The 25,000-nt window shown below is 35.4% G+C and overlaps 1 protein-coding gene across 33 annotated transcripts in view; it reads right to left on the bottom strand.

Moving 5' to 3' along the window:
* LOC121857774 (calcium-activated potassium channel slowpoke-like) overlaps nt 1-25,000 on the bottom strand; it is a 205,714-nt gene that overhangs the window by 142,169 nt on the left and 38,545 nt on the right. For 24 of the 33 annotated variants that reach the window (XM_042353929.1, XM_042353954.1, XM_042353930.1 and 21 more), the window contains exon 5: nt 7,112-7,203. In XM_042353929.1, coding sequence (XP_042209863.1) covers nt 7,112-7,203 — 92 coding nt within the window. Of the gene's footprint in view, nt 1-7,111; nt 7,204-7,611; nt 7,704-24,596; nt 24,689-25,000 lie in introns of all 33 variants that reach the window. The other 9 variants (XM_042353931.1, XM_042353932.1, XM_042353927.1 and 6 more) reach the window with 2 other exon arrangements.

Here is a 25,000-nt window from a genome sequence, read left to right as displayed (position 1 = left end):
TAGCTTGTTCAAACCTTTTCTAACTTCACCTAACATCAGTATGCTATCTTTTCTAGGTTTATTTACACCTTTTTTTATCGTTGCATGCAGGAAAAAACAGACAGCCGTAGGATTTCCTAAAGTCAGCAGATTTCACCCGTAAGGAACACACACGCACGCGCGCACACACACACACTTCTATTTCATTGGGGGGGGGGGGCTAAATTTCCAGATATGCCAGAAAAAAATGAACAAAAATTTATCATAAAATGGCAATTGCACTTGCATCAATTTAGCACATCTGACTTAACTCATTCTAAGTAAATCTGACTTATAATAGGGATGATAATTCAGGGGGGAGTAAATACACCATACTATAATTAAATTAAGCTATTTTCAAAATGTTTTACAGTACACTTCAGTGTAAATTGAATATTTCTCCTACGGTACAAAGACAGTACAGTATAATGTTGTTACTGGAGGCTTAATTGACTATTCCACCTACCTCACATGACAAATAAGTGTGTGTGCTTCCATATACAATAGCTATATATAATTCTTAGAGGTACACCAAGGCTACGGATCATTGAACTAAGTAAAGTACACCTTCCAATTCATGTTTCTATTGCTGATATACTATACGTATACTGTATTCAGTACTGTACCTGTATATACACATACAGTACTTTATAACTCCTTTGAAATACTTTCAATGGAATCAAGAGCAAAGATAACTATCTCATCACTGGTTGCCACTCATTCTATGTGCTGCACTAATTATGTTCTGTTATGATATTTCCATTTACACCATGAACCAAAGATTTCCATCTGGTTCACCTGTCACCTTACACAATCCAGCATTACCTATCAGTGATTCTTACATCCCAATAATCTCTCAATATCATGCTTCACACCTACACAGTGCTCCCTCCAATTTAGTGCATCCAACACCCAATCCTTCCACCTCCTTGGATTGCCCCCCCCCCTCCTCCTCCCCCACCATCCACCTCTTGAGTTATAATTTATTTTCACCACTCTTTCACTTTCTATTCTTCTACTGTAGTATGTTCACTCCACTTTCATAAACCCTGGTTTAACTATACAGGTTAGGTGAAGTTAGGCTACATTTTGCAATCTTAATTGAATTAACAAAATGGCAGTTATATTAATGTTGATGTCATTCAGCTGAGGAGTAGACAAATTAAGTATCTATGGTTTGCATAAAAACACTTCATGGAATTTTAGCACAAAGAAAATTTAACTTATATAAAATTACAATGAAATACCCTATGTGATTCAACTACCAGTACACATATACTGCATTCACAGAAGCATACCACAATACTGTTTATCCATGCAGAAACACACACACATTTTTTTTTAATTTAATGTCATTCATTCACTTTTACTGCTGTAAATGATGCATTCAGTTACATTACTACACTTCCACAATTGGATACCAAATCTGCTTTACAACTGTTGCTTCACATAAGACATGTTCTCTGCACACTCAAGCGCACATCTGCTTTCTGGGTGTCCACTCCCTTCACTTCCATTTCCTCCTTGGTCTTTCCCTCTTCCTCCTAACATCTACCTCTGACTTACAAACTCTTTTTTTAAATTGATTTTTTTACTTTCTAGTCTCTTACTATGTCCACTACACCTTGATCTGCTATCTAAACTACTTTCACTGCCATATAAATTAAGCGAGATAGTAGTGACTAGTAACGATGTTAGTAAGCAAACAGACAGGCTAAAGCCTAGTAAGTCACCAAGTCCAGATGAGGTATTTGCCAGAGTATTAAAAGAATGTAAGGAAGAGCTTAGTATGCCCTTAGCAAATTTGTTTAACATGTCCTTAAAAACGGGTGTAGTACCAGAATCCTGGAGGATAGCGAATGTAATACCGATTTTCAAGAAGGGAGATAAATCCCTATCCTATAACTACCGTCCAATCAGTTTAACATCAATTGTAGGCAAATTACTGGAAGCAATAATTTCAAACTCTATTCGAAATCACCTGGAGAAGCACAAGTTGATCAATGATTCCCAACATGGCTTCACAAGCGGGCGTTCATGTCTAACTAATCTATTAACATTCTTTTCAGCTGTTTTCGAATCAGTGGACGAGGGGCATGACTATGATGTGGCATATCTTGACTTTAACAAAGCCTTCGACAGAGTCTCCCACGAAAGACTAACAAGAAAAGTGGAGGCTCATGGCATAGGAGGAGATACTCTAAAATGGATTAGTACATGGTTACAGGACAAGAAACAGCAAGTAAGCATTCATGGCACTAAATCTGATTGGAGTAACGTCACTAGTGGAGTACCCCAAGGCTCCGTACTTGGACCATTATTATTTATTATACGGTATACATAAACGACATAGATATCGGCATAGACAGCAACATATGTAAATTTGCCGATGGCAATAAATTAGGGCGCGTAATTAAATCTGATGAGGACTCCGCAAAACTACAAGAAGATCTAAACAAATTTTTTGAATGGTCTGAAAAATGGCAGATGAAATTCATTGTGGACAAATGTAAAGTACTTAGTCTAAGAGATGTAAACAGTGAAACCAGATATCAGATGAACAACGATGTCATTGAGAAATCCGAATGTGAGAAAGATTTAGGAGTAATGATAAGTACAGGTAGGAATCTTAAGCCAAGTAAACAATGTGTGTTTGCTCGAAACAAGGCTAATAAAGTACTTGGGTTCATACAAACGAGTGTTAGTTACAAGACTAGAGAGGTCATCCTAAAACTATATCTTATGCTTGTGAGACCTCACTTGGATTATGCAGTTCTATTCTGGTCACCGTATTACAGAATGGATATAGAATCCCTAGAAAGAATTCAGAGGAGAATGACAAGGCTAATCCCAGGCATTAGGAACCTCGAGTACAGTGACAGGTTAAAGCATCTTAATTTGCACTCCCTCGAGAGACGTAGAGTGAGGGGAGATATGATAGAGGTGTATACAGTATACGTAGTCTGGATTTACGCGGTTTTTGTTTACGCGTTTGGTCATTTTCGCGGTACCTCGCCAGAATGAAATGTTTTAATTAAGCAATAAATTTCATTATTTACAAAGGAAGCGGCGCGGGCCGGGTGCGCACAAGGTTGCCCAGTCATCAAAACATTACCGAGTTCTTCACCCGCCACCCACCACAGCCGGCCCAAGTCAGTGATAGTGAGGATATGGACTTTGAGGGGTTTGACAAAGAGGCCCTGCAAGCCTCTGTGGTGGATAGTGATACAATTGATACAAGTGATACAGGTGAGGGCCAATAATCTGCCCTCTGCCTCGGAACCAACCCCCCATCCCCGTGTGCCCAGCCATCTTTTCTACTAACGTAAGTGTTAAAAAACCTAATATTATTGATATTTCTATTAAATATTAATTGTGTGTGCATACCATCATAAAATTTATATGTTATTTTTACTACAATGTACGTATTGTGCCGGAAAAAGTGGAGTTTAGGAGTCGGCCCAGTCTCTATTTCAATTAATCCAATATGTTCTGTTATTTCGTTTACGCGCTTCTAGTTTTACACGGACCTCCACGGGTTCAATTGACCGCGTATATGCAGGCTACAGGTATACTGTACTGTAAATGGAAGTCAGGGCTAGACAAAGGGGACATTACAAAGGTACTCAAACTATCCAACCAGGAGCAAACTCGTAACAATGGTCTTAAATTATTCAAATTTAGATTTAGGCGCGAAATAGGTAAACATTGGTTTGGAAATAGAGTAGTGGATGAATGGAACAAATTACCAAACATCATCATTAACTCGAATACGTTGGATAGCTTCAAACATAGGTTGGATGGATATATGAGCAATATTGGTTGGGTGTAAATGGGACTGCCCAGTAGGGGCCAATAGGCCCGCTGCAGTTTCCTTCATTCTTATGTTCTTATATCTTATCCCTCACACCAATATACTGGCTCATCAGTTCTCATGTACATCCTTAGCTTTGTCTCCATTGACATGCTTCTTTCCCTTCAAACATTTGTAAATCCACATACCCGGTAGTAATTTCTTTGTTTTCATTACTCTAAGCTTCAATTCATCCATCATTGTTCCATTTACTGACTCATCTACTCCTTGGTATATACTATTCTGACAATACACATATGCATGCATGCAAGCACACAAGCATGCACACACACACACACACACAAAAATAAATTATATCGGCGATATTTAATCAAGTTTCCTACACGATAGGCCAACAGGTCAGTCACACTTGTCACTTGAAGAGGAGTTACAATACTCTGGAGAGTCTAACAAACTGACAAAGAGAGGTGATTATTTATACAATATGAGGATGAGAATAGAAATAAAAAAACTAGAAAAACTATTTAAACTATTGAAGAAATACATCATCACTGAAAATTAAAAAATGGTTTCATAATTGCCATCTAAAATGATCTTGCAAGAGTGAGTGAAAGAGGGTTACAATAATAGGAAAAATATAAACTAAACCGGTTATCACCAGGAAGTAGTGGTGATATTATAACAGCTTACAACAATACTCAACTAGGTAATATTGCATTAGTGAGGTTAAATCAGATGAAACTGGAGTCATAACGTGTATCTGAACGTACAGTGAATATCTTTATATTTGAAAGGCCTATTTCATCAATTCAACAAAGCACATTGACTTAACATATACAGAGCAGATAAATTGTGATATGAAGCGCCTCACAATTAATGTCCTTTTATAATATTTTTAATGTGAAAATTTTTATAAGTAATTAATACTGTATACAGTAACTTGAAGCTCACAGTACTTGCCAGTAATATTTACTACAGGTTTTTTTTAATTCTATAAACTATACAAAATCATAGACTGGTAATGGTTTCTTTCTATCCATTCTCCTATTAATACACACTATGGAGAAGTGAGCACAATACTGTACATAATCAACACTACAAAATCACTAACATAAGTTTTAATGCAGAATGTATATACAATGTGTCTTAATTTCATCAAAATATTATGGACTGTGTGTTTGAATTAAAAAAGTAAAATCACTTAAAGAAATCAGATACCTGTATCTATAAGGAGAAGGATGAAAATGGGAGAGTTTTGTATGAAAAAAGGGGGTACAGATTTTATGCTCTTTCTATGCCCCACTGTGTAATACAGTACATTAATAATATCACACAGCCAGTAGCATTATTTACCATTAACGGTTTAATACAGGTACAGGGTATACTACTGTATATCTATAAGATTTTTATATATACTTATTCACTTTTAAACTTGGTCCAGTCTCAGTAGACATTAACACTAATGCTAAGACAAGAGAAGCATATTGAAATTTATACTGGCAGTATAGAACAACAAGCAATATAGTCAGTGCAGTAATGCAATGTATCAATGGTGCCAGAATTCACAATGATCATGGTTGTGGATTGGGAAGGAATGTAAGTGTAAATTATTCTTTTACAGTAAACAAAACTATAAGTTCTTATTACCTACAACAGATTTAAAATTTTGTGAATACTGAAGTGTTTAGTTTAGACCTTGAAGTGATCTTTGTGAGTTTTGGTAGACAGGCATGATTTGTTTCAAACAGTTGTATGGTGAGTTGGGTAATGATGGAGCTCACTTCAAATAAAAAATTAAAAACCTTCAAGCTTTAATATAGATGAGGTTGTACTGTAGGTAAAATGCAAATTATTGAATGAACTGGAATTGGGATCCTTGCTGTATATCAATCTCTGTCATGAAAATGAATGCTCTTAATACTTGAAAATACTATTCATCATCAAATGCAATGACTTTGAACAAACATGCACTGACTGGGATATAATGAGTAAAAGCTTCAACTTTCATAACAACAGCAGGTAAACATGTGACCCACTAACACAACTAAATAGAAACAAGCAATACAATTACCATATCCATTTTGTTATCTTTCTAAATAAAGACATATTTTGTTTGCGTTTCCTAAAAATATTAATGAAATTCTGAAGGAAAAAAATCATGGAATACTCTTCACGAATACCCGGTATGTAAAATAAGCATAACTTACGTAAGAGTAATGAGCAATATGTTAGATGTCATTAACAAATACTGTTTGTCATTTACAATTTGTAAAACAGAGAAACACAGTTTAATAATTTGTTGACTATATCTGGACAGGATTTTCAAAAGATACTACTGTACTGTACTGTACTTTGATTTTGTTGCCCTTTCAGGCATTGCATGAAGTTTGAAAATTACTCACTCATACAGGTACCATTTTAGTACAGTATTCATCTGATCATGACCTTGTAATGAAAAATTTTGCTGTTACTATTCTTAAAAAAAATACACAGAACTTCAGTCATATTGAAGTTTTGTCTAATTTATCTCAGCTGTGCACCAGATACCAGTACAGGTATAATGTATACCTGTATTTACTACACACTATAAACGGATATTAGGAATGATTTTCCATGCTTAGCAATGCTAATATTGTATAGCAAATATAGTGGTAATTATTTTGATGTCCTTCTGTAACCATTTTTCAAAATTCAACTTTGTAAATGTATATACTATAGATGATACACACACTCAGCTGATAATAACTTTATATTCATACTGACAAATCTTTCTGACTTTAACACTCAATTAATATATTCTAAACTTCGCTATTGCATATCAGGAGACTTGGTTGGTTTAAAAAACACAACACTTCTCCATCTAAGTGCAGTGAGAGCACTATATTTTCTAACTGTACTTAAGTAGCTTCTTCATATTAGACTAGTTTATTAAGAAAATCCCATTATACATTTTTATTAAAGTACACTCTTGAAACACACAAAATACTTAAATCAAACTCTGGTATATATATATATATATACAGTATATATATATATATATATATATATATATATATATATATATATATATATATATATATATATATATATATATATATATATATCTCAAGCACACCCTCTCACATGTACTGTACTGACACATCTAAATATTAGAACATATTAGTGACAAGAGCGAGGTGGTGCGTTGGATTCAGTTGTTGCTGTTGGGAGGTGGAGAAGGCTCTGGTGGCAGTGATGATGATGGTGGTGTGGTGGTAGGGGAGGGACTCTACACTCTACCTTCTTCCCCTCTCGTTCTTGAGTGTTCCGCCGTACTTGGATCTAGTCCCAACCAGGTCTATAATTTCAGGGATACAGCTTGCGAATATTGCCTAAGTAGAGATGGAGCACAGAACTTTAAGTAGCACCAACACACAAATCACACTGTTGCCAAATTTCATGCAAGAGTTTAGGCACACTTTCGCCGTGGTCAACATGGCTCTGAGGGGTATACAGTGGCTATTGTAAAGAGAGATAATGATTTGTACACAGCCAACATGTATGACCACCTCTCATTGCCCGTGCTCTGTTGACAGGAGCTCAGCAGAGTGCCGATAGCTCCCGTAGCCCACGTTTTATGGCCTTAATATAGGTAGAAAAAACAAATGCCACCGAGGTTGATTTACGGGAGGACTAAGCTAAATGATGATCATCCCATGCAACATGTGCCTAAACAGTCGCGGGTCACGGGAGTATAAAAAAGTTGAGTATGATTCTACGGGCTTTTTCCTAACTGATACCTCCGTCCATGTGACCGTTTGTACTCGCCGCCATACTTGGACCTGTTGCCTACGATCTCGGTGATTTCTGGTATCCAGCTGGCAAACACAGCCTAGAGGAACCATAGCAGGCCAGTCAGACGAGGACCGGCATGGGTCAAGGGGCTAGACTAGAGGACTTGGGGCATAGGAGATTGGGAACCATAGGAGAGCGGGTTTAACGAGGGGCAGCTGACACGACATGGAAAGGTTCAGGGTACATCACCATGTGGAGGCTTAATCAATGATTGGGTTAAGGATTGGACAATGGAGGAAGTAATAAAGGGACATAAAAAGTAAAGGAAACAAGGATAAGGACAAATACTATGTAAGAGACAAAGCCTGTGAGGGGTAAACAAGGAAGACTGTACAAAATATTAGATGGGAAGGGTAAGCCCTAAATCAGAAGTACCATTTGAAGGGCCAAAAGTGATTCCAATAGGTATGTGGGGGTCCTAAGAAATTTTATATAAGAACCATATGAAAGTTTAAAAAAAAAAGTAATATAAGTAATAATTGTTGGCTGCTGAAGTGACGAGGGGACTATGCTACTTAAGAGGGATTTTGTGAGCTGACAACCAGTAGGTGAGCTTGAGGGAAAGACAATTTATGAAATACTAAGGCAACAGGTTGGCAGATTCTATGAGAGGGAGTCCAAGGGATATGAATGGTCATATAAATGTTTAGAACAAGAAAAAGCACAGATGTAATTTCTGGGGTGAAGATCATGCAGAGCAATGTGTAAATAGAGGATGTGATAAACTTTAAACTGATGAAGACTGCAAACTCAATGTGCCCACACACAATAAAACAGTGCTGTGAATGGGATACTGAAGGCCAGGGAAGAGGGAAGTAATAAAGGCTGATGACAGGAAGGATGCTGACAGTTAAGTGTGTACAGAGGTAAATAAAAATGACGATATGAAAGGGTTCAATGAGTGAGAAAGTCTAAACAAAGATATGAATACTTGGAGGATGAAACAAATAAATGCACAAAAACAAAGGACACCAAGCAATTTGTGATGGTCAGGAACATGTAACTGGACCTATAATCTGCAGCTAAAATTTGAGATGTAGAGTATAAGCCTTTCCTGATAGTGTTGTAGTAGTATATAATGTCAAAAATGTTTTTGGGGATAAGTGCAGCAGTACACAAGTTATGGCTTACAGCTGATTGTGTGAATTCAGGGATTTAAAACTGCACAGCATTTTTATCTGTAGATGGATTAAGAAACTATTTATATATGTACTGTAAAAGTATAAAAGATTGGTGGTCTGAAGTAACAGGATCATAAAGATAAGTGTATAAAGATAGAGTTAAAATAGAGCAAGTAGTATAGATAAGAGGAAGTTACTTCGAAGTAAATCATATGTAGAAGTAAGAGTAAAAGGACTAATAATCATTCTGGAATACTCATAGTTATTCCTGGATAGTTACAAGTAAACAGTTACACATAGCTATACAAAAATGTGAATTTCAGAAAAGCAGTTGATAACAGCCACATGTAAGATTATGTCGTAAGTGGATCATTGTAACAGGGTCTGGGGAGGAGGGGGAGTAGGAGATAGGGAGAAAGGCAGGATACATTACTAGAGAAAATTTGAAAAAAAGAATTTAGAACAAACAGTACATATGAAAATTGATGTGTATAAGTGTAGTCTGAGATACATAGGTCATGTTAAGGTGACAGAGGTATATCAGGAAAGAACCCAGCACATGAGATTCAAGTGGAAGAAAGTTAATTAGGAAGAATAAAAAGATGTATACATATGAAGAGCATTTAGAGAGAAGGTGAATCAAAAGGTGAAGACAATTAAAGTAGTAACAGTAACACTAATGTATTTGTGTTCATTGTTTTGGAAGAGAGACTAAAGGATTATAATGAAGAAATTATCTGAATCCTTTCAGGTAAGATAGTAAACTGTATGTAAGCTGTCAAACAAAAGACACTATAAATATAATACAGATATCCTCACCAAAATCAAAAGCTTAAACTTTCAAAAGGACGGACGGACGGACGGCCGGTGGCACGAACAGACGCATGAAAAAGGCAAACATTAAAGCCCTCTGTTGATGGCAACAGTGGTGTAATACAACTATGTGGATTAAGTGTGTGTGATGGTTGTGTTTCCTTGTAAAGAGGCTACCCAGGGAATACATAAGACAAAAACTATGATGTAATACAGAGATAAATAGATAACTTGATAGACAGACAAGTAGTTAGATGGTATTAACAGACAGATAGACAATAAGACTGATTAAGTTAGACAAATGAACAGACAGATAAGCAGATACACAGACAGATTGATAGAAGGAGTTAAAGAGATGAATCAAAATACAAGATGAATGTAAGCAGACCTTGAGTAAGACAATGGTCAAGTGAGTGCTAAAATATATCACTTCAGTGCACAACAGTCATTATACTGTCTTATGTGATGTGTGTGTACTCATCATCTATTTCTCTATGAACCTTAATGTGAGATCACTAGAAAACATAATTCATAACACATGCACGGGCAGAGGAACTACAACCATAATTACCTTGGTTATAAATAATATCCACTGTTGACTTACATGCATCATAATGATATAGAGTAATGACAAATCTGGATACATTCATGGAAATGTTGAGGATTCATGCCTTTAAGTAAGTAAAAATTGTGATATATATAAGAAAGGATTACTATATATTACCTATGAAAAAGATTCTAAAAAATATATAAAGGTTCTAAAGTAATAGCTTATAAACTTTTGTGAAAATTCTGTAATTATCACTTAGATATTTAAATAATCTCATAATTACTTTAAAAAATACAGGATAGGAAAAGAAGTACTGTACAGTATATGCAAATCAGAAAAAATAGCAAGGTGCATAAATGAAGTTAATAAGAAACATAGTATATGGAAATCTGTATATATGCTGTGATGGTTTTTAAATCATCATCAAATGTTATGCAAATGAAAGGTATTACGTTTAAGATTTATATGGAAAATACAGTACTTAATCATTAATGAAATTCACCCTCTTGGACCAAAATAATGGACGGTAAAGTCATTTATCAAACAAGACAACATCTGCTTGGTGAAAGAAAAAAATATACAAATAAATAAATAAATGAATATCAACAATTTAGTGTTTAGAAATAGCAATCTTGACTATTCCAATACAACTTATAAATCTAATACACTGGAGCCTTCCCATACCAAGATGAGCAGATCAGTATGCAATATGTACAGTGACATGATATTTTATATAGCTGGTTGATATTATTACAGTAAAGTTTCAATTGCCGGCCAATATATATACAGTACAGTACTGCATAAAATAATAACGCCATATATACATAGCCAATAATATGTAACATATATATACTCAACAACAACAACCAACAACCATATATACTCTTTCTATGCTGCTCATATATAACGCCTTAGCACCTTATACGCATGCGGATGGCGCTTATGCTTAACACCGCGCACTGCTGCCGCGCGCTTGCTGCTCGCGCCGCCGCACTGCTGCTGCCGCCGCCGCATATATATATACTCCTGATAAATACACGCGAGGAGAAAAGAAACGCGAGCACGCTTGGCACATTAACTTTATTTAGGCGAGCTTTAAGGTGCTCGTCCCATTTATACGCTCCGCGTTTTCATTGTGGATCTTACACTTGATGTAACAATAACAACAACCAGCCAGCCAGCCAGCCAGCCAGCTGTAACAACCAGCAGCAACCAGCAGCCAGCAGCAGCGCCAGCCGCGCCGCCGCCGCGCCGCGCCAGCGCTAGCCAGCGCCCGCCCCGCTGCTGCTGCCGCCTTATGCTTAGCAACAGCAGCAACAGCAACATGTAACGCCCGCGCACCGCCTTGCTGCTGCCGCCAGCAGCAACAGCAACAACAACACCCTTAACAGCAGCAACGTAACAACAACGCCCAGCAACGCCGCCAGCAACGCCATAACAACCACGCACATACGCCTGCAGGCGCATAACAACAACCTTACCGCCGCCAGCCGCCGCCCGCTGCCTTGCTCCCGCTTATACTGCCCCGCCTGCCGCCGCCTGCTGCTTATAACTATATATATATATATACCTGCTCCATATATATATATATATATATATATATATATATAATTTTTTTTTTTTAAGAATTGCCTCATTGTATGTTTACAGGATAGTATTCTGAATATAGATCAGTTCTAAAATTATTTCCATATAAAGAGATACCGGTCTATTTTCAATCTTTTAAACTTCCTAGAGCAACTAGGTGTGGTGGACCTTAATCTTTAAAAAGTTTCACTAAGAAATTCTATGCATTTAATGAAGTAAAAATGTCTCTTCCCATTTGAGATATACGGTACCTGAGTCTTTGAACAAGAAAAAAAATGAGATCAGCCAATGGTCCTACAGTTTTGGTGCATTTGTCTGTGAAAAGAGCCTTTTTTTCCTCAAGCTATTGCAACATTTTGAGATATGATGTTTTCCAACTATTTCAAATGACAAAATGCCAGTTTCCTTTCAATTTGGATAACATTAAAACAGAACAATATTATTTTGATTTAAAACATGTTTTTGATTGGGAAAGTGTTATTGTCATTTTTATATTCTTTACAAAGTCTGCTAACTTTGGATTTTCATGACAGTGATCTATTTACATACTTGCTAGTATCTTGGAATGAAAATTTTACAATACTGTAATCACAAAACAGGTGTAAAAAAACTAAGTTATACAACATGCATTTAAGTGTTGGTAGTGATATCTAATAATATATTTTTCTCTCTTTACACAAGTCTACAAAACTACAGTTACTGGTAGGAGTAAAATACAGCTCCTCCTCGACTTACGACAAGGTTAGGGACCCAAATCCAGGTCGTAAGTCGAATTGGTCGTAAGTCGAAAATGCGAAGATATACAGTGGTGCCCAGATTAATGCGGTCAATTGAACCAGCTGAGTAGCGCGTAAAACGAGAAACGTGTAAATGGAATAACAGAACATAGGGGGTTAATTGAAAAAGAGACTGGGCCGACTCCCAAACTCCACTTTTTCCGACACAATAACGACACAAAACCTACGTTGTAATAAAAATAACATCTTAATTTTATGATGGTATGCACACACAATTAATATTTACGAGAAATACAGTCGCCAGGTTAATGTCCATTCAAATAATGGACGCAACTCCCCCCCTCCCTCTTCCCACACTCACTGGCTCCTACCTCTCTGAGAAATGTTTGGGTGAAACCACTAGATTTTAAGGTACTATAGTAATAAATAATACCTCAGACTAAAGTTAGGATAATATAATTGACATTGCTGGATTCCTTGCAAGACCAGGAATATTTTGAATATAAACGCCATATATCTTACACAAAAGATAAAATTTTGGCTCTTTGTAATCAAAATTCTTACATTAGATCTAAAATTTGTATGTCTAATGCAAATTCCATGATGTTTATATTTAAAAAAATCACAATCTTATAAGAATTCCAGCAATATAAATTATATTCTGGCCGGGTAATTTGTATGAATTTTATGAGCTAAAACAAATATCTTCAGTAAATAAACAAATTACACTTGACCCAGACACTATCTGTCAATCAAAATACCCCACCTCCGCTCCCCCCCTCTTCCCTCGCTCGCTGGGTCCCTCCCTACCCCCCACCTTCCCTTCCTACCAGAGAAAAGTTTGGGAGAAAACATTAGGCTTACATCTTTAGTCATAAATAATACCTCAGACTAAAGTTAGGATAATATAATTGGCATTGCTGGATTCCTTGAAAGATCAGGAATATTTTGAATATAAACGTCATATATTTTGCATAAAAGATAAAATTTTGGCTCTTTGTAATCAAAATTCTTACATTAGATCTAAAATTTGTATGTCTAATGCAAATTCCATGATGTTTATATTCAAAATAATCACAATCGTATAAGAATTCCAACAATGTAAATTATATTCTGGCCGGGTAATTTGTATGAATTTTATGAGCTAAAACAAATATCTTCAGTAAATTTACAAATTTTACTTCACCTGCGTAAATGAGTAAATTCACCGCGTAAATCGGGCATCCCAGTTCTGGTAAGGTACCGCGTAAATGACCAAACGCGTACATGAGAACCGAGTAAATCGAGGTTCAACTGTACATCGAAAATCTAAAATGGGTGTCTCTTTTTCTTCTCAGCACCACAAAACTCTCACTTTTAAGCATGCAAGCCAATTTAAATGGAATTACAAACAAAAATTTTTTCAGTACACAGCGCAATCACTAACGTCGGGACTCAAAAATACGTAATTTGAAAAAATTTTGGTACGAGTGGGGCGGTCGTATGTCCGGGTGGTCGTAAGTCGAGTAGGTCTTAAGTCGAGGAGTAGTTGTATAGCAATTACGGTAATTTAACCAACTTTAGATGCTATTTTGAAAACAGAAAGAACACTTCTCTTAACTTTCCAGTTATAATTCAACACAGAAAAAATTTGCTTAAAATCTTCAGCAGATGAAGCACCTACAATACTGTATATACAATAAAACAATAACTACAGTATTTCAACTTTCAATTACAGTACATGGTGCATGTAATACATTAGCTTTTAATTTAATTAAAATATGATTTAAAGTTTTGCAGACTTTTTTTCTCTTTCACAGTCAAACAAACGAGGGGTTCCAGCTTCTCATACCAACATTGTGTCCATAAAGTTTTTGGTCTGAGAGGGTTCAGGATTATAACATACTGTACTGTATATACTTGATAAATCAGAAAGAGACATATAATTCATACAACAGAGGAACAATTTGTGTGTAGCTTAAGAAATGAAGGCTAATGAAGCAAGCAAGTAATGTACATACAGCAAAACTTCTGAGGAGTGAACCAAACACCACAGATAAGTGAGGCAGGGAAGATGGATAAATGGATAAAAACAGTATGATGTAATTCGCCTATACGTATAGAATGATGTACTGTATTTCCTTGGAAGATGTTTACTTCATGATATAGATTATATGGGTGGATTGAATCAGTAATTAACCATGTTGAATTTTCACTATCAAACACAACAAACAACGTACTGAAGCTTCTGTAAAGACTTCTGCAATGCAGTAATGCTACTGTAATCTGTAAACAAAACAGTCCTTCACTTAAATCTTTCAAATCACTTCTCTTAATGTATTTCACGTAAGACTTTTCATACAAGATAGTATTTTTTTTTATTATTATCTAACAGAACATTATGAAATGTTTTTTGTATGCAGATATTGGTTCAATAAAAATCTTAAATACTTTTTCTTATCCTAAATATATTTAATTAATATTATTTCCATCACTATTATTTAATGAGAAAATATATTGGTTGGAATATCAAGACTCAATGCAATGGAAATAATCTGTCCTGCTCATGTAGGCAATATACTGTACATGTACAGTACAGTATAGTACAACATCACTTAAAGATTATACAACTAGGTGGTTAATATTATAATGTTTATGTTGTACTGTACTTTTTACAATTACTGTAATGAAACGTTTCATTGACTTCATTTATTTATATTTTATCGTATACAGGTACAGTATATGAGAAAAATAAATACGGGAACAAGGCACGAATACTTTTGAATAGTTTCGTATACAATAAATGTTGTGGATTAACTATAGGACAAAAAACTATACACGCACTATTCTCCCAAACTTAGTGTATTGTATATCTGTATATGAAAAAGACAATTTCTTAAAAAAAAAAAAGTGAAATGTACAGAAACAGTACATGTATTAAAGTACTGTATTTAATAATAATATTAAGGGTAATTGTATAGTTAAGTGGCACTGAGAAGTTGTGGATGCTAAGAGTTGAATTATTTTTTTATTCTCACAACAAATGTGTAACATAAGTGGTTAGAGAGGTGTTATATCTGAATATATCTGGACAGGGTATGCACCATAGTATTCAGTAAGAAAGAGGACTAGACTACAAGATAATATTTTCTCACCACATCTCGAACATATGCTATAAAATTTGTTTTCATGCAAGTACATCTCAGAGATCACCCAAGATGTTTCTATATCAAGTAAGTCTTCAACTATGATCACTGGCTGTACTTTACATATGTAAAGTTAGCACTTGACAAGTTCTTGAACAGTTTGAACACTATCTGCCTCAGATTTAAGCTGAACAGTAATCAGTTAATGTACCAAGAATATGTTACTACTGTATATACCACAGACATACAGAATATCTGAATAATTTGAGGTATAGTATATAGCTAGGACAAAATCTTAATGCCACAGATATGGAGAGAAGTATCTTATATCACGTGAATTAATAAAGATTCATTGAAGGAACTGAAATGTTTGGTGAGGCTCTATATACTGTAGTATTGTACTATATATATATATATATATATATATATATATATATATATATATATATATATATATATGCTGCTCTTTCTCTATAGGCATAGTAGCTAACAACTAACCTATATATATAATAATAGCCAATAGCAATATGTAGCCAGCAATATAGATAACAATATATATATATACGGTATATATATATATATATAATAATATATAACCTATATATATATATATATATATATATATATATATATATATACATATATATATATATATATATATATATATATATATATATATATATATATATATATACTGTATATATTTTATTTTATTTTTAGAATAAATCCACCTTATATTTCTATTTCATGTAGAGTATATCTTCACTAAATCAAAATGTAAGAACAACGAAATTTTTTTTTAAATTATAATTTAGAGCAATTTGAACAACTTTTGAGCGATGAAAACAAGAATATTTATCAAGATGTATATTGTATATCCTTGGACTTATCTAAATAACCTTAAAAGTTATCCAACTTTTTTCTTAAATGAACTATTCTGAACTATCCTAAATCTAATTATGGATAAGACTTTCTGTTTAAGGGTACTGTATATTAATGTTTGTATACTGTATTGTGGATCCCTTGGGGTCTAATGTCTTGAGGATGTGATATACTGTTACAGGATGTACACTATTACTGAGAAATGTTTTGCACTAATTCACATAGGCTTCAGAAAGTGAAATTTTTTAGGTACATTAATGCACTGTAATTGTTATTGGTAAGAGCTTAACACTGATTACACTGGTAATCAGTATTTCTGGATAAATTATTGTCCTATTTTAGTGTGAACATGTTGAAACAATAACTTGAAGAAAATTAGAAACAAGAGTGAATCTGAATGAAATGAATTGGAAGATATGGAAGGGGATGCTAAAGACAAGAATGGAGAAACAGAGTCTGGGAGAAGGTTTTCAGAGAGGAAACAAGTAAGAAGGAATTCAAAATGTGTTTGGAGGAAAATCTACATGAATAACCTGCTGTATTACATCAACTGTGTATCAGACAGAAAGAAAAACAGCAGAACTTCATAGCACCTCAATGAGAGTAAGGGCTGTTTTACAATAGTTTATATATACACCCATATATACTGTATAAATAAATATATATATATATACATACATATATATATATATATATATATATATATATATATATATATATATATATATATATATATATATATATATATATATATATATATATATATATATATATATATATATATATATACACACACACACAAACTGTATATATATCCCCTCTGATTAAAAAAAATCTCATGATTTCTTCTTTAAACCACCACCTATGAATACACAAATAAAGTTTTCAAGACTAGTAAGGATAAGCAGCAATTAGTTACATAGTTAAAATAAAAATGTTGACATAGAACATTAATCATGTCAAATGTAACCTTTAAGCTTATAAAAACTTATCTGAAAGTTTGGCAGTATTGTTGGAGCAAATAATATTACAAATGTACTTAAAACTTCAAAAGTTAGTATGTATCAGTGATGAGTGTAAGTAATAAGGCATAAAGAATAGGGGATAGCATGGCTATGGTATAAAACTGATTACAAACTCAAAGGGGCAGACCCTGTCAAAGATGACAGGATCTTACTCATTATAACAAGCTAAGATCTGCTTATTGTCATCAAAGAGGTTGTAACATAAAGATCAGTCATACATCATTTCCTTGTGTAATGCAATCACTAGTAGCTTCTACCTTGTGCCAAGCATGTTAATGAGTTGAAGTACCTCACCATGGCCAGTTAGTTCTATATTGCACTACTGTAAACTGTACTAACCCCCCCCCCCAAAAAAAGAAAAATTAATAAAATATATATATATACAATATATATATACAATATATACAGTACTGTAAAGTAGCTGAAGTAACTGAATTTTTAATTTTTTCCCTTTGATTTCCACAAATAACACTACAGGCCATTCACATCACATTATCACTATCACACTGCCAACGGTCATGACCACATTTATTACCATCTTGCCAAACAAATACGGTACTGTACTGCATTACTAAGAAACTGGTGTGTCTTTGTGATGGACTGTTTCAACTTTTGTAATGAAAGATATTATGACTGCACAGTATGTCATATCAGTGATAATGATTTGAAACACTTGCGAGGAAATGACACCTAAAGTGTGTACAGTACAATATTACTCTCAGCAAAAGTATTGCAACATACCCTGTACTATTTTCCTCAGTGTAACAGTGCATGTATTTCCATCAATTTTTTTTCTCACTCTTTCGCTCACTCAGTTCAGGGTGGCTGGAAACAAGCAAATAAAATATGTATATTTCCCTTCATTAGCTGTTACCATTCATTCTGATAGCTGTAAAACATGTGTTCTGCTATGGCATGCCCCTCCCATAACAAGGCACCAAATCTAGTTTACCACTATTTTTTCACACACGAAAGATTCAACCGTCAGTAGTACTTCATTCCCCCAAATCACTTATGCTATGCTCTTTGATCATTCATGCACACTGTTGCTAGAGCACCCTTCCATCTCCTCCTTGGCATTTTTCACTCTCTTACCATGCACTTTTGTTGCTTACACGTTTTTGTCAATTATTTACTACCTATTTTCTCAATATGTCTATGTCACCCATGCTGATCTTAATCCATTCTTTGCCTTGTACTTCTCTGATGTTTCTATATTTCATATTCTTGCATCCTCTTTACCTCACATACCACTGTACTCTCGAGCATATCATATCTGTCAATTCTAATTTGTTCCTTCCTCTTGCATCTATGGTCAGTGCTTTACACCCATATAATGATGTTAGGTCTTGTTAATAGTTGATCTTTGTCAGCCATAATTTTCCTTAAACTGGGCAAGAAATACAAAATAAAACTAGTGAATGTTTAGCACAGCAGAGAATTGACTCATAAAAAATATGAATGGGTATGGCTGAAAACGATTTTAAATGTGCCACTACAAATATTTAGGCGCAATTAATAAGCTGTTTCCTCCACATTATGACGTGCAAGATACTTGAGCAAGTCTGTGGCATGGAATATGGAGGATAAAATAGGCACTAATTTATTTGCAGGTCTATACTGTATAATATACAAGTGAAATATGTGCCATGTATAACCAGTTGGTTAGATATGGCACTCAAAATACTGTAAGTACTTATAAATCTGAAACAAAAATGGGCTGAATTGGAGTCAGTAACAAGGCTTTTTGAGTTGACAATATTGTTAAAGTTGAAACAAGTACAGAATCTACATTTGACATGAATTTTTTTTATAGCTGAATTTCTTTAGAATAAGCACATTTCCAAACAAGAAATATGAAAAAAACTATGCAATAGCAAACAGTTCATGCATTTGTCAACCGGTGGAGCCACTGTTCTGCAATTACACAAATTCTGTATGATGTTCACCTCAAGACTGATCTTTATGTTATATTCTATTTGCTGTCATGTTAAGGCCCTGGATGTGGGTAGCTAACACTATCTTGCACATGAGGTTGCCAATTCATTCTGTGAGAACCAGTGTAGTGTATATGACATTCTTAAATAGAGAAGGAGCTGTTTTAGTTTATTTTACCAGTATTTTGGTCGATAAATACCAACTACAGACTAACTAGGTAAATACTGTACATAAAATTTTTTCTGAATCTTAAGTGAGGAGCATGGAAATACTAAATAGAAACAAGAAAAGGAAGTATAAAAGAACTGGAGTTCTGTTGTGTATAATATACAGAAGGGTAGAACAGTTAAAACTCAGCTGTAGTAGTAAGCAAGGTATGCATCAGTAGCAGTGAGTACCGGTAACTGGAGAGGGAGTGAGTGAACTATTAAGACTTTAACATGTTCTGTATAATGATTTATCATACTGTATTTATAGTGTAAAAATATAGCATTTTGGGTGATACAACTATGACACATGTAATGTACTGAGTGTCAGGGATCTGTGGTGTTGGAGACACATTAAGAGCATGATAACTGAGGAAGTTATTTGGGAAGTGTAGAGCAGTATGGAAAAAGTTTGTATAAATTGTATTCCAACACATAATCAGAAATTTGCTGTCATGCAAGTTGGTGTGCATAAACTAGACTAAAAGACTGCTATGGCGGAATGATTGGTTATATACAGTATACAAGTTGCTAAAGCTACAAAAAGGTTAGATTACCAAGAACTTTACTTTTAAACTTAATTAGTTCTAGTGAAAATGCCAAGATGAATGATATCCAAGATTTAGGATAGGTTAGGTAAGGAGAGGTCATAGAATATGGGGTAACTGTACCTTAAGGTCAAGTGACAATTAGGGTCTACATATAGAACTCGATTTTGTAGTGCAATGCTGATCAAAGATACTTTTCCATGCTTTTTAATTAATTTTTAAAAGGATCTCTAGATATCTGAAGACAAATCTTCAGAAATTAAGACCACATGTTTTTTTTATGAAGTGAATGCCCACAAAGCCTTCCTAAGACATTGTCCTCCAAATTATGTTACCCTTCCATGGTTACTTTTTATGTTCAAAAAATATACAGTACATCTCATCTTCAAGGTGAATAGTGTAGATAAAATAATTTGAAATAATTTTACACATTTATAGATACTTAATACTGTATACTGAAATACTGTGAACCTATGACTGCACAACATTTTGGTCAACATCCTTATACTGTACAGCATAGCCATTTAGAGCAACTGGAAAAGAATTCAGGTATATTTTTCTCAGTGCTAGTATGAAATGTTTCAACAAGTAACTTAAACCTAAAAATATCATGTTAAGGGTAGACATAATTTATATGACACTGACTTAGCCTGGTGGGTACACACAAATTATTTTCACCTTCTTCATGTTACAAGCTCAGTAATGTAGACATTGCTATAAACAATTCTTTACACGTGCAAAAAAAAAAAAACTATTAAATGTATTAAAGTGAATATAAAGCATGAGTATTATTGCATGATTATAAGGATATACAGTACTTCATTATATTGTATTATTCCTCTCTAACATAATTCTCAGCCAGCGAGTTCTGTACGCCCATATTATTTGCAGAGTAGGAACATGATTATAAGGATATACAGTACTTCATTATATTGTATTATTCCTCTCTAACATAATTCTCAGCCAGCGAGTTCTGTACGCCCATATTATTTGCAGAGTAGGAACATAAGCAACAGATACCATCATCAGGTTGAGGTTTAGTGAGGTAAGAGTGGTAGACTACCACCAGGTGGGTCTGAGAGCAGTACGGGTAGGATGGAGAGTACAGTATAGTTAAATGTACAAGGAAATATGGGACGAAGGAAAGAATTTCTGGCCAATATTTTAATGTCATAAAGTGAAAAGAATGCAGTTCTCTGGTCTAATATAAAAATAAAACCTTGGTAAAGCCTAAGGGGAAAAATCAAATGTAAGTCACTGCATGCTTGAGGGGTAAACACAAGTTTGAAACCAAATATGACAATGCAGACTGGAGCCACCATAAAAATGTGTCGGGGAATAAAAGCAAAAAAGTTTAGGAAATCAAAACATGGGCAAGAATACATGCCAGGATGACTTGCCCATATGTCTGCCAGCATTATAACAAGATGCTGGGCCCATTAGGGATAAAACTGCATACAGATGTATTTACCGGCCATAAACATGAAAAATGTGTAAGATAAATAGACATGACATAAAGGGAGGATTCAGAATGAAAGATGAAAACAATAACAAAAAGAGATAAGATATAAATGCAGAGCCAACTATCAAATTTGGGCTGAGAATCAAGATATTACACAAGAAACTGTTCAGATATTAAAAAACAGGTGCCAGGAAGCAAGTTAATGCTCAGAAGTTTAGGTTAAAAACTCAATGATGTTATTAGCTAAGATCAAGATTAAAGTTCAGGAAGAGTATGAAAGCTCGGGAGGTGAAACACAAGGATTTGGGAACCAAGAACAATAACAGTGATCAGGAAAAAGGACTCAAGGTTGAATGCCAGCTAGAGGAACTGGTTTTTGCAAAAGATGAGCAATAACCATTTCATTGCTAAGATTCCAATTCTTTGTCTTGGAACATAGCAAAAGTAGATATACAGTATATAACACTGATGAGATACTTTAAAGTCCAGTTGGCTCTGGTCCAGTTTTCTTGGGAGCCCAACAGAGTAGTGGCCATGCACAGTGGAGTGTGTATGGGCATGCCCTATTCCGGCCAATCTATTCCTTCACCCTTCGCTGGGCAACAGGACACCGGTAACTCTCAAATTTATCTAGGTCCTACAGGACTGAACTATTTATCAGTGGTGCCAACCATGGGTAATGCTTAGTATTCATTAATACTAGATAATCTTCCATGTGACATATACAGAGAAATATGAAATAAAAAGGATTCTTTCATGTGAAAGCCCACTACAATATGTAGTGTCAATTTAAATATAAGTTACCATGTACATTGACATTTTTTGGTCAAAGAGGTTGGCACTGCTGTCGTCTAGGGAGCATATACTGGCTCCAACATAGACTAGGACTATAAAGTATTGGTTGGAGGTGACACAATTGGACAAGGTCTTGCACAAATGAATAAGGGTCACAAAAATGGATTGGGCAGGTTATTTGAAGGAAATGGATCAAGATATTCACAAACAAAGGTCTGGCCACGTAAAACAAGGTCACCAAGGTTAAGAAAACATGACAATGGCATTGGTTGGTATAAAACACATGGGCGGAGTTCAGGCACAGTTGCTCAGGATGCCATGATAAACCAACAATACTCCACATCATGATGCTCCCAGTGACTTTGAGCCAGTGCTATCACATTATTAAGGTAATAAGAATTTTAAGGTCTTTAAGGATCACAGTTTCTGGTGATGACATACAGTGGATGATTGGCTCACATGAAATGCAAGTTTAAGCCACACGCAGAAGATGACTCAGCCAATGTGCCAAAATTTTTCAATGATCTACCTGAATGAAGATACAACTTAGGGATGATCACTGCCCTGAATGGATAATATTGTTGAGGTCCTTAAGAACTATTGTATCTGAAGATACTCCAGCTTTCCAATCTACACATAAGATGTTTATAATTCTCAGAGAAAAGAACATTATCATTTTGCAGATTCATAGGATCAAATGTACAGTGTGACAAGGTCTGCATGCTAGTACATCTCCTGAGTGTAGCTGCTAAGTGTGTTCAGGCTCTACCCTACTCTCCAAAAGTTTTTTGTTTCGCACTTTTCTCATTTAATTTATCTACTGAACAACTTTGAATACAGTATATCTGTTTAAAAATCTCATTTAGTGAGGCAATTCTTCTGGCTCATCAACCAGCAACTTTATTCACTTTTAGAGCAGACCAGGACTATATGAGTGGGTAATGCGGCCTGACAACTGGATCAACACATGGAGAGGTTGACAATGGATAATAGAGGTAGACTGAAAGCACGGGGAGATTTGGGACAATGGACACAACAATGGGTTAAAGAGAATAAATGAATGAAGGAATAAATTAAAAAATAGGAGACAGTAAGTACAGAGTGGGCAGGGCTTAATGCTAGCATTATAAGCATATTCAGTGGATTGACTAACTAGGTTCATACAGGAAGAGAAATCTGGTTTCATAGCTCAATGTGGCAATTAAAAGGGAGGAAGCAACTGTTGTAGCACTCTTGACATTAATTCAGTATACCAGCTAATAATTATCTTACTAGTGGCATTAACGACAGTAACAGGAGAAGGCTTTGGTTTCTCTAGCTGTAGAGAAAGGGTGCAGCATTGTTGTGGTGTTTTAAGTTTTTAGTGATAGGGTGATACACAAGATCTCAATACTTCCATGAAGGAAGTACTGATACTGCTGATTATATTCAAATGTATGATTTGGTATTGTAAAGCTGCAAGATGTTTAGTGCAAGTAGTATACTGTGTTGAAAAAAATAATGGGTCAATATGTCTATAAAACTACAGATTTAAGCAGCAGTTGAGTATCCACTGTTGTCGATTCAAGATGATAGTACTTGGTGGGAGAACTCATGAAAGGTATGGGTTGTATTGTGATTACAGGCAAGGGAAGCAGCTGGACCTCTATTGCTGGAGGTATTGGATAGTGGTATTGGGTGGTGTCATGGAGGCGGCGTGCAAGGGTTGACACAGAAGGTCGTTCCCTTCACACTCCTTGCGCCCTCGTTCAAACCTCGCTAGGATCTGGTTAGCCAAGGAGTTTAGGTCTCTAGCCAAAACCGTGATTTATGTATAAGGAAAACATGAATGTAAAAGCAACAAATGTTAACACTCATAAAGGGACAGTGTACGATAGATGGCAGTAAGCCAGAAAGCATAGGAATGGCCACAGAGGAGCAGGACAACACAACACACACACACACGCACTACTGCATGCCCACCCCTGCCCTACCCACCCACTCCTGGTGCTGCTGCTGCATGTAACATCCACCACTCATCCCTACACTATGAGGCTGCCAGCAGCAGTAACAACAGCAGCAGCAGCAGCAAGAGTAGCAGCAACAGCAGAAGGGAGGGCAAGGGTGGGTTGCAGCCAGGAATACGTGACCAGGCGCTGTACCTCTTCCCATGCTCCCGCTTGTACTCTCCACTATACTTGGACCGGTTTCCGGCCAGCTCTATAATCTCGGGAATGCTACTTGCAAACAAAGCCTACAAGGAGATATAACCAGCCATAAATTGAATGCATTTGGAAATAAATTACTCAAGGTTATCTAGCAAATAGCTAAAAAGGTTACTTGTTTCCTACAGTAATGCAATCCAAAAGGGCAAAAGGGATTGATGAGGGCCACATCAGGTGCTCCTCTACTCTGCCTCCGGACATGCCTTACCCTCCACTCTCCTCTGAGCTTCTTGTATTCCACAATATTCAACTGGCCAGTAAACCATTTCTGACAACTTGACATGAAATTGAAATGGTACAAGATGAAGCTCGTATAAATCTTACAAACTTTTTCTATTTGA

This window comes from Homarus americanus, unplaced genomic scaffold (assembly GCF_018991925.1).
Source record: "Homarus americanus isolate GMGI-L3 unplaced genomic scaffold, GMGI_Hamer_2.0 scaffold16712, whole genome shotgun sequence".
In the NCBI taxonomy this organism is placed as follows: domain Eukaryota; kingdom Metazoa; phylum Arthropoda; class Malacostraca; order Decapoda; family Nephropidae; genus Homarus; species Homarus americanus.
This window is presented reverse-complemented; position numbering and strand designations above follow the sequence as displayed.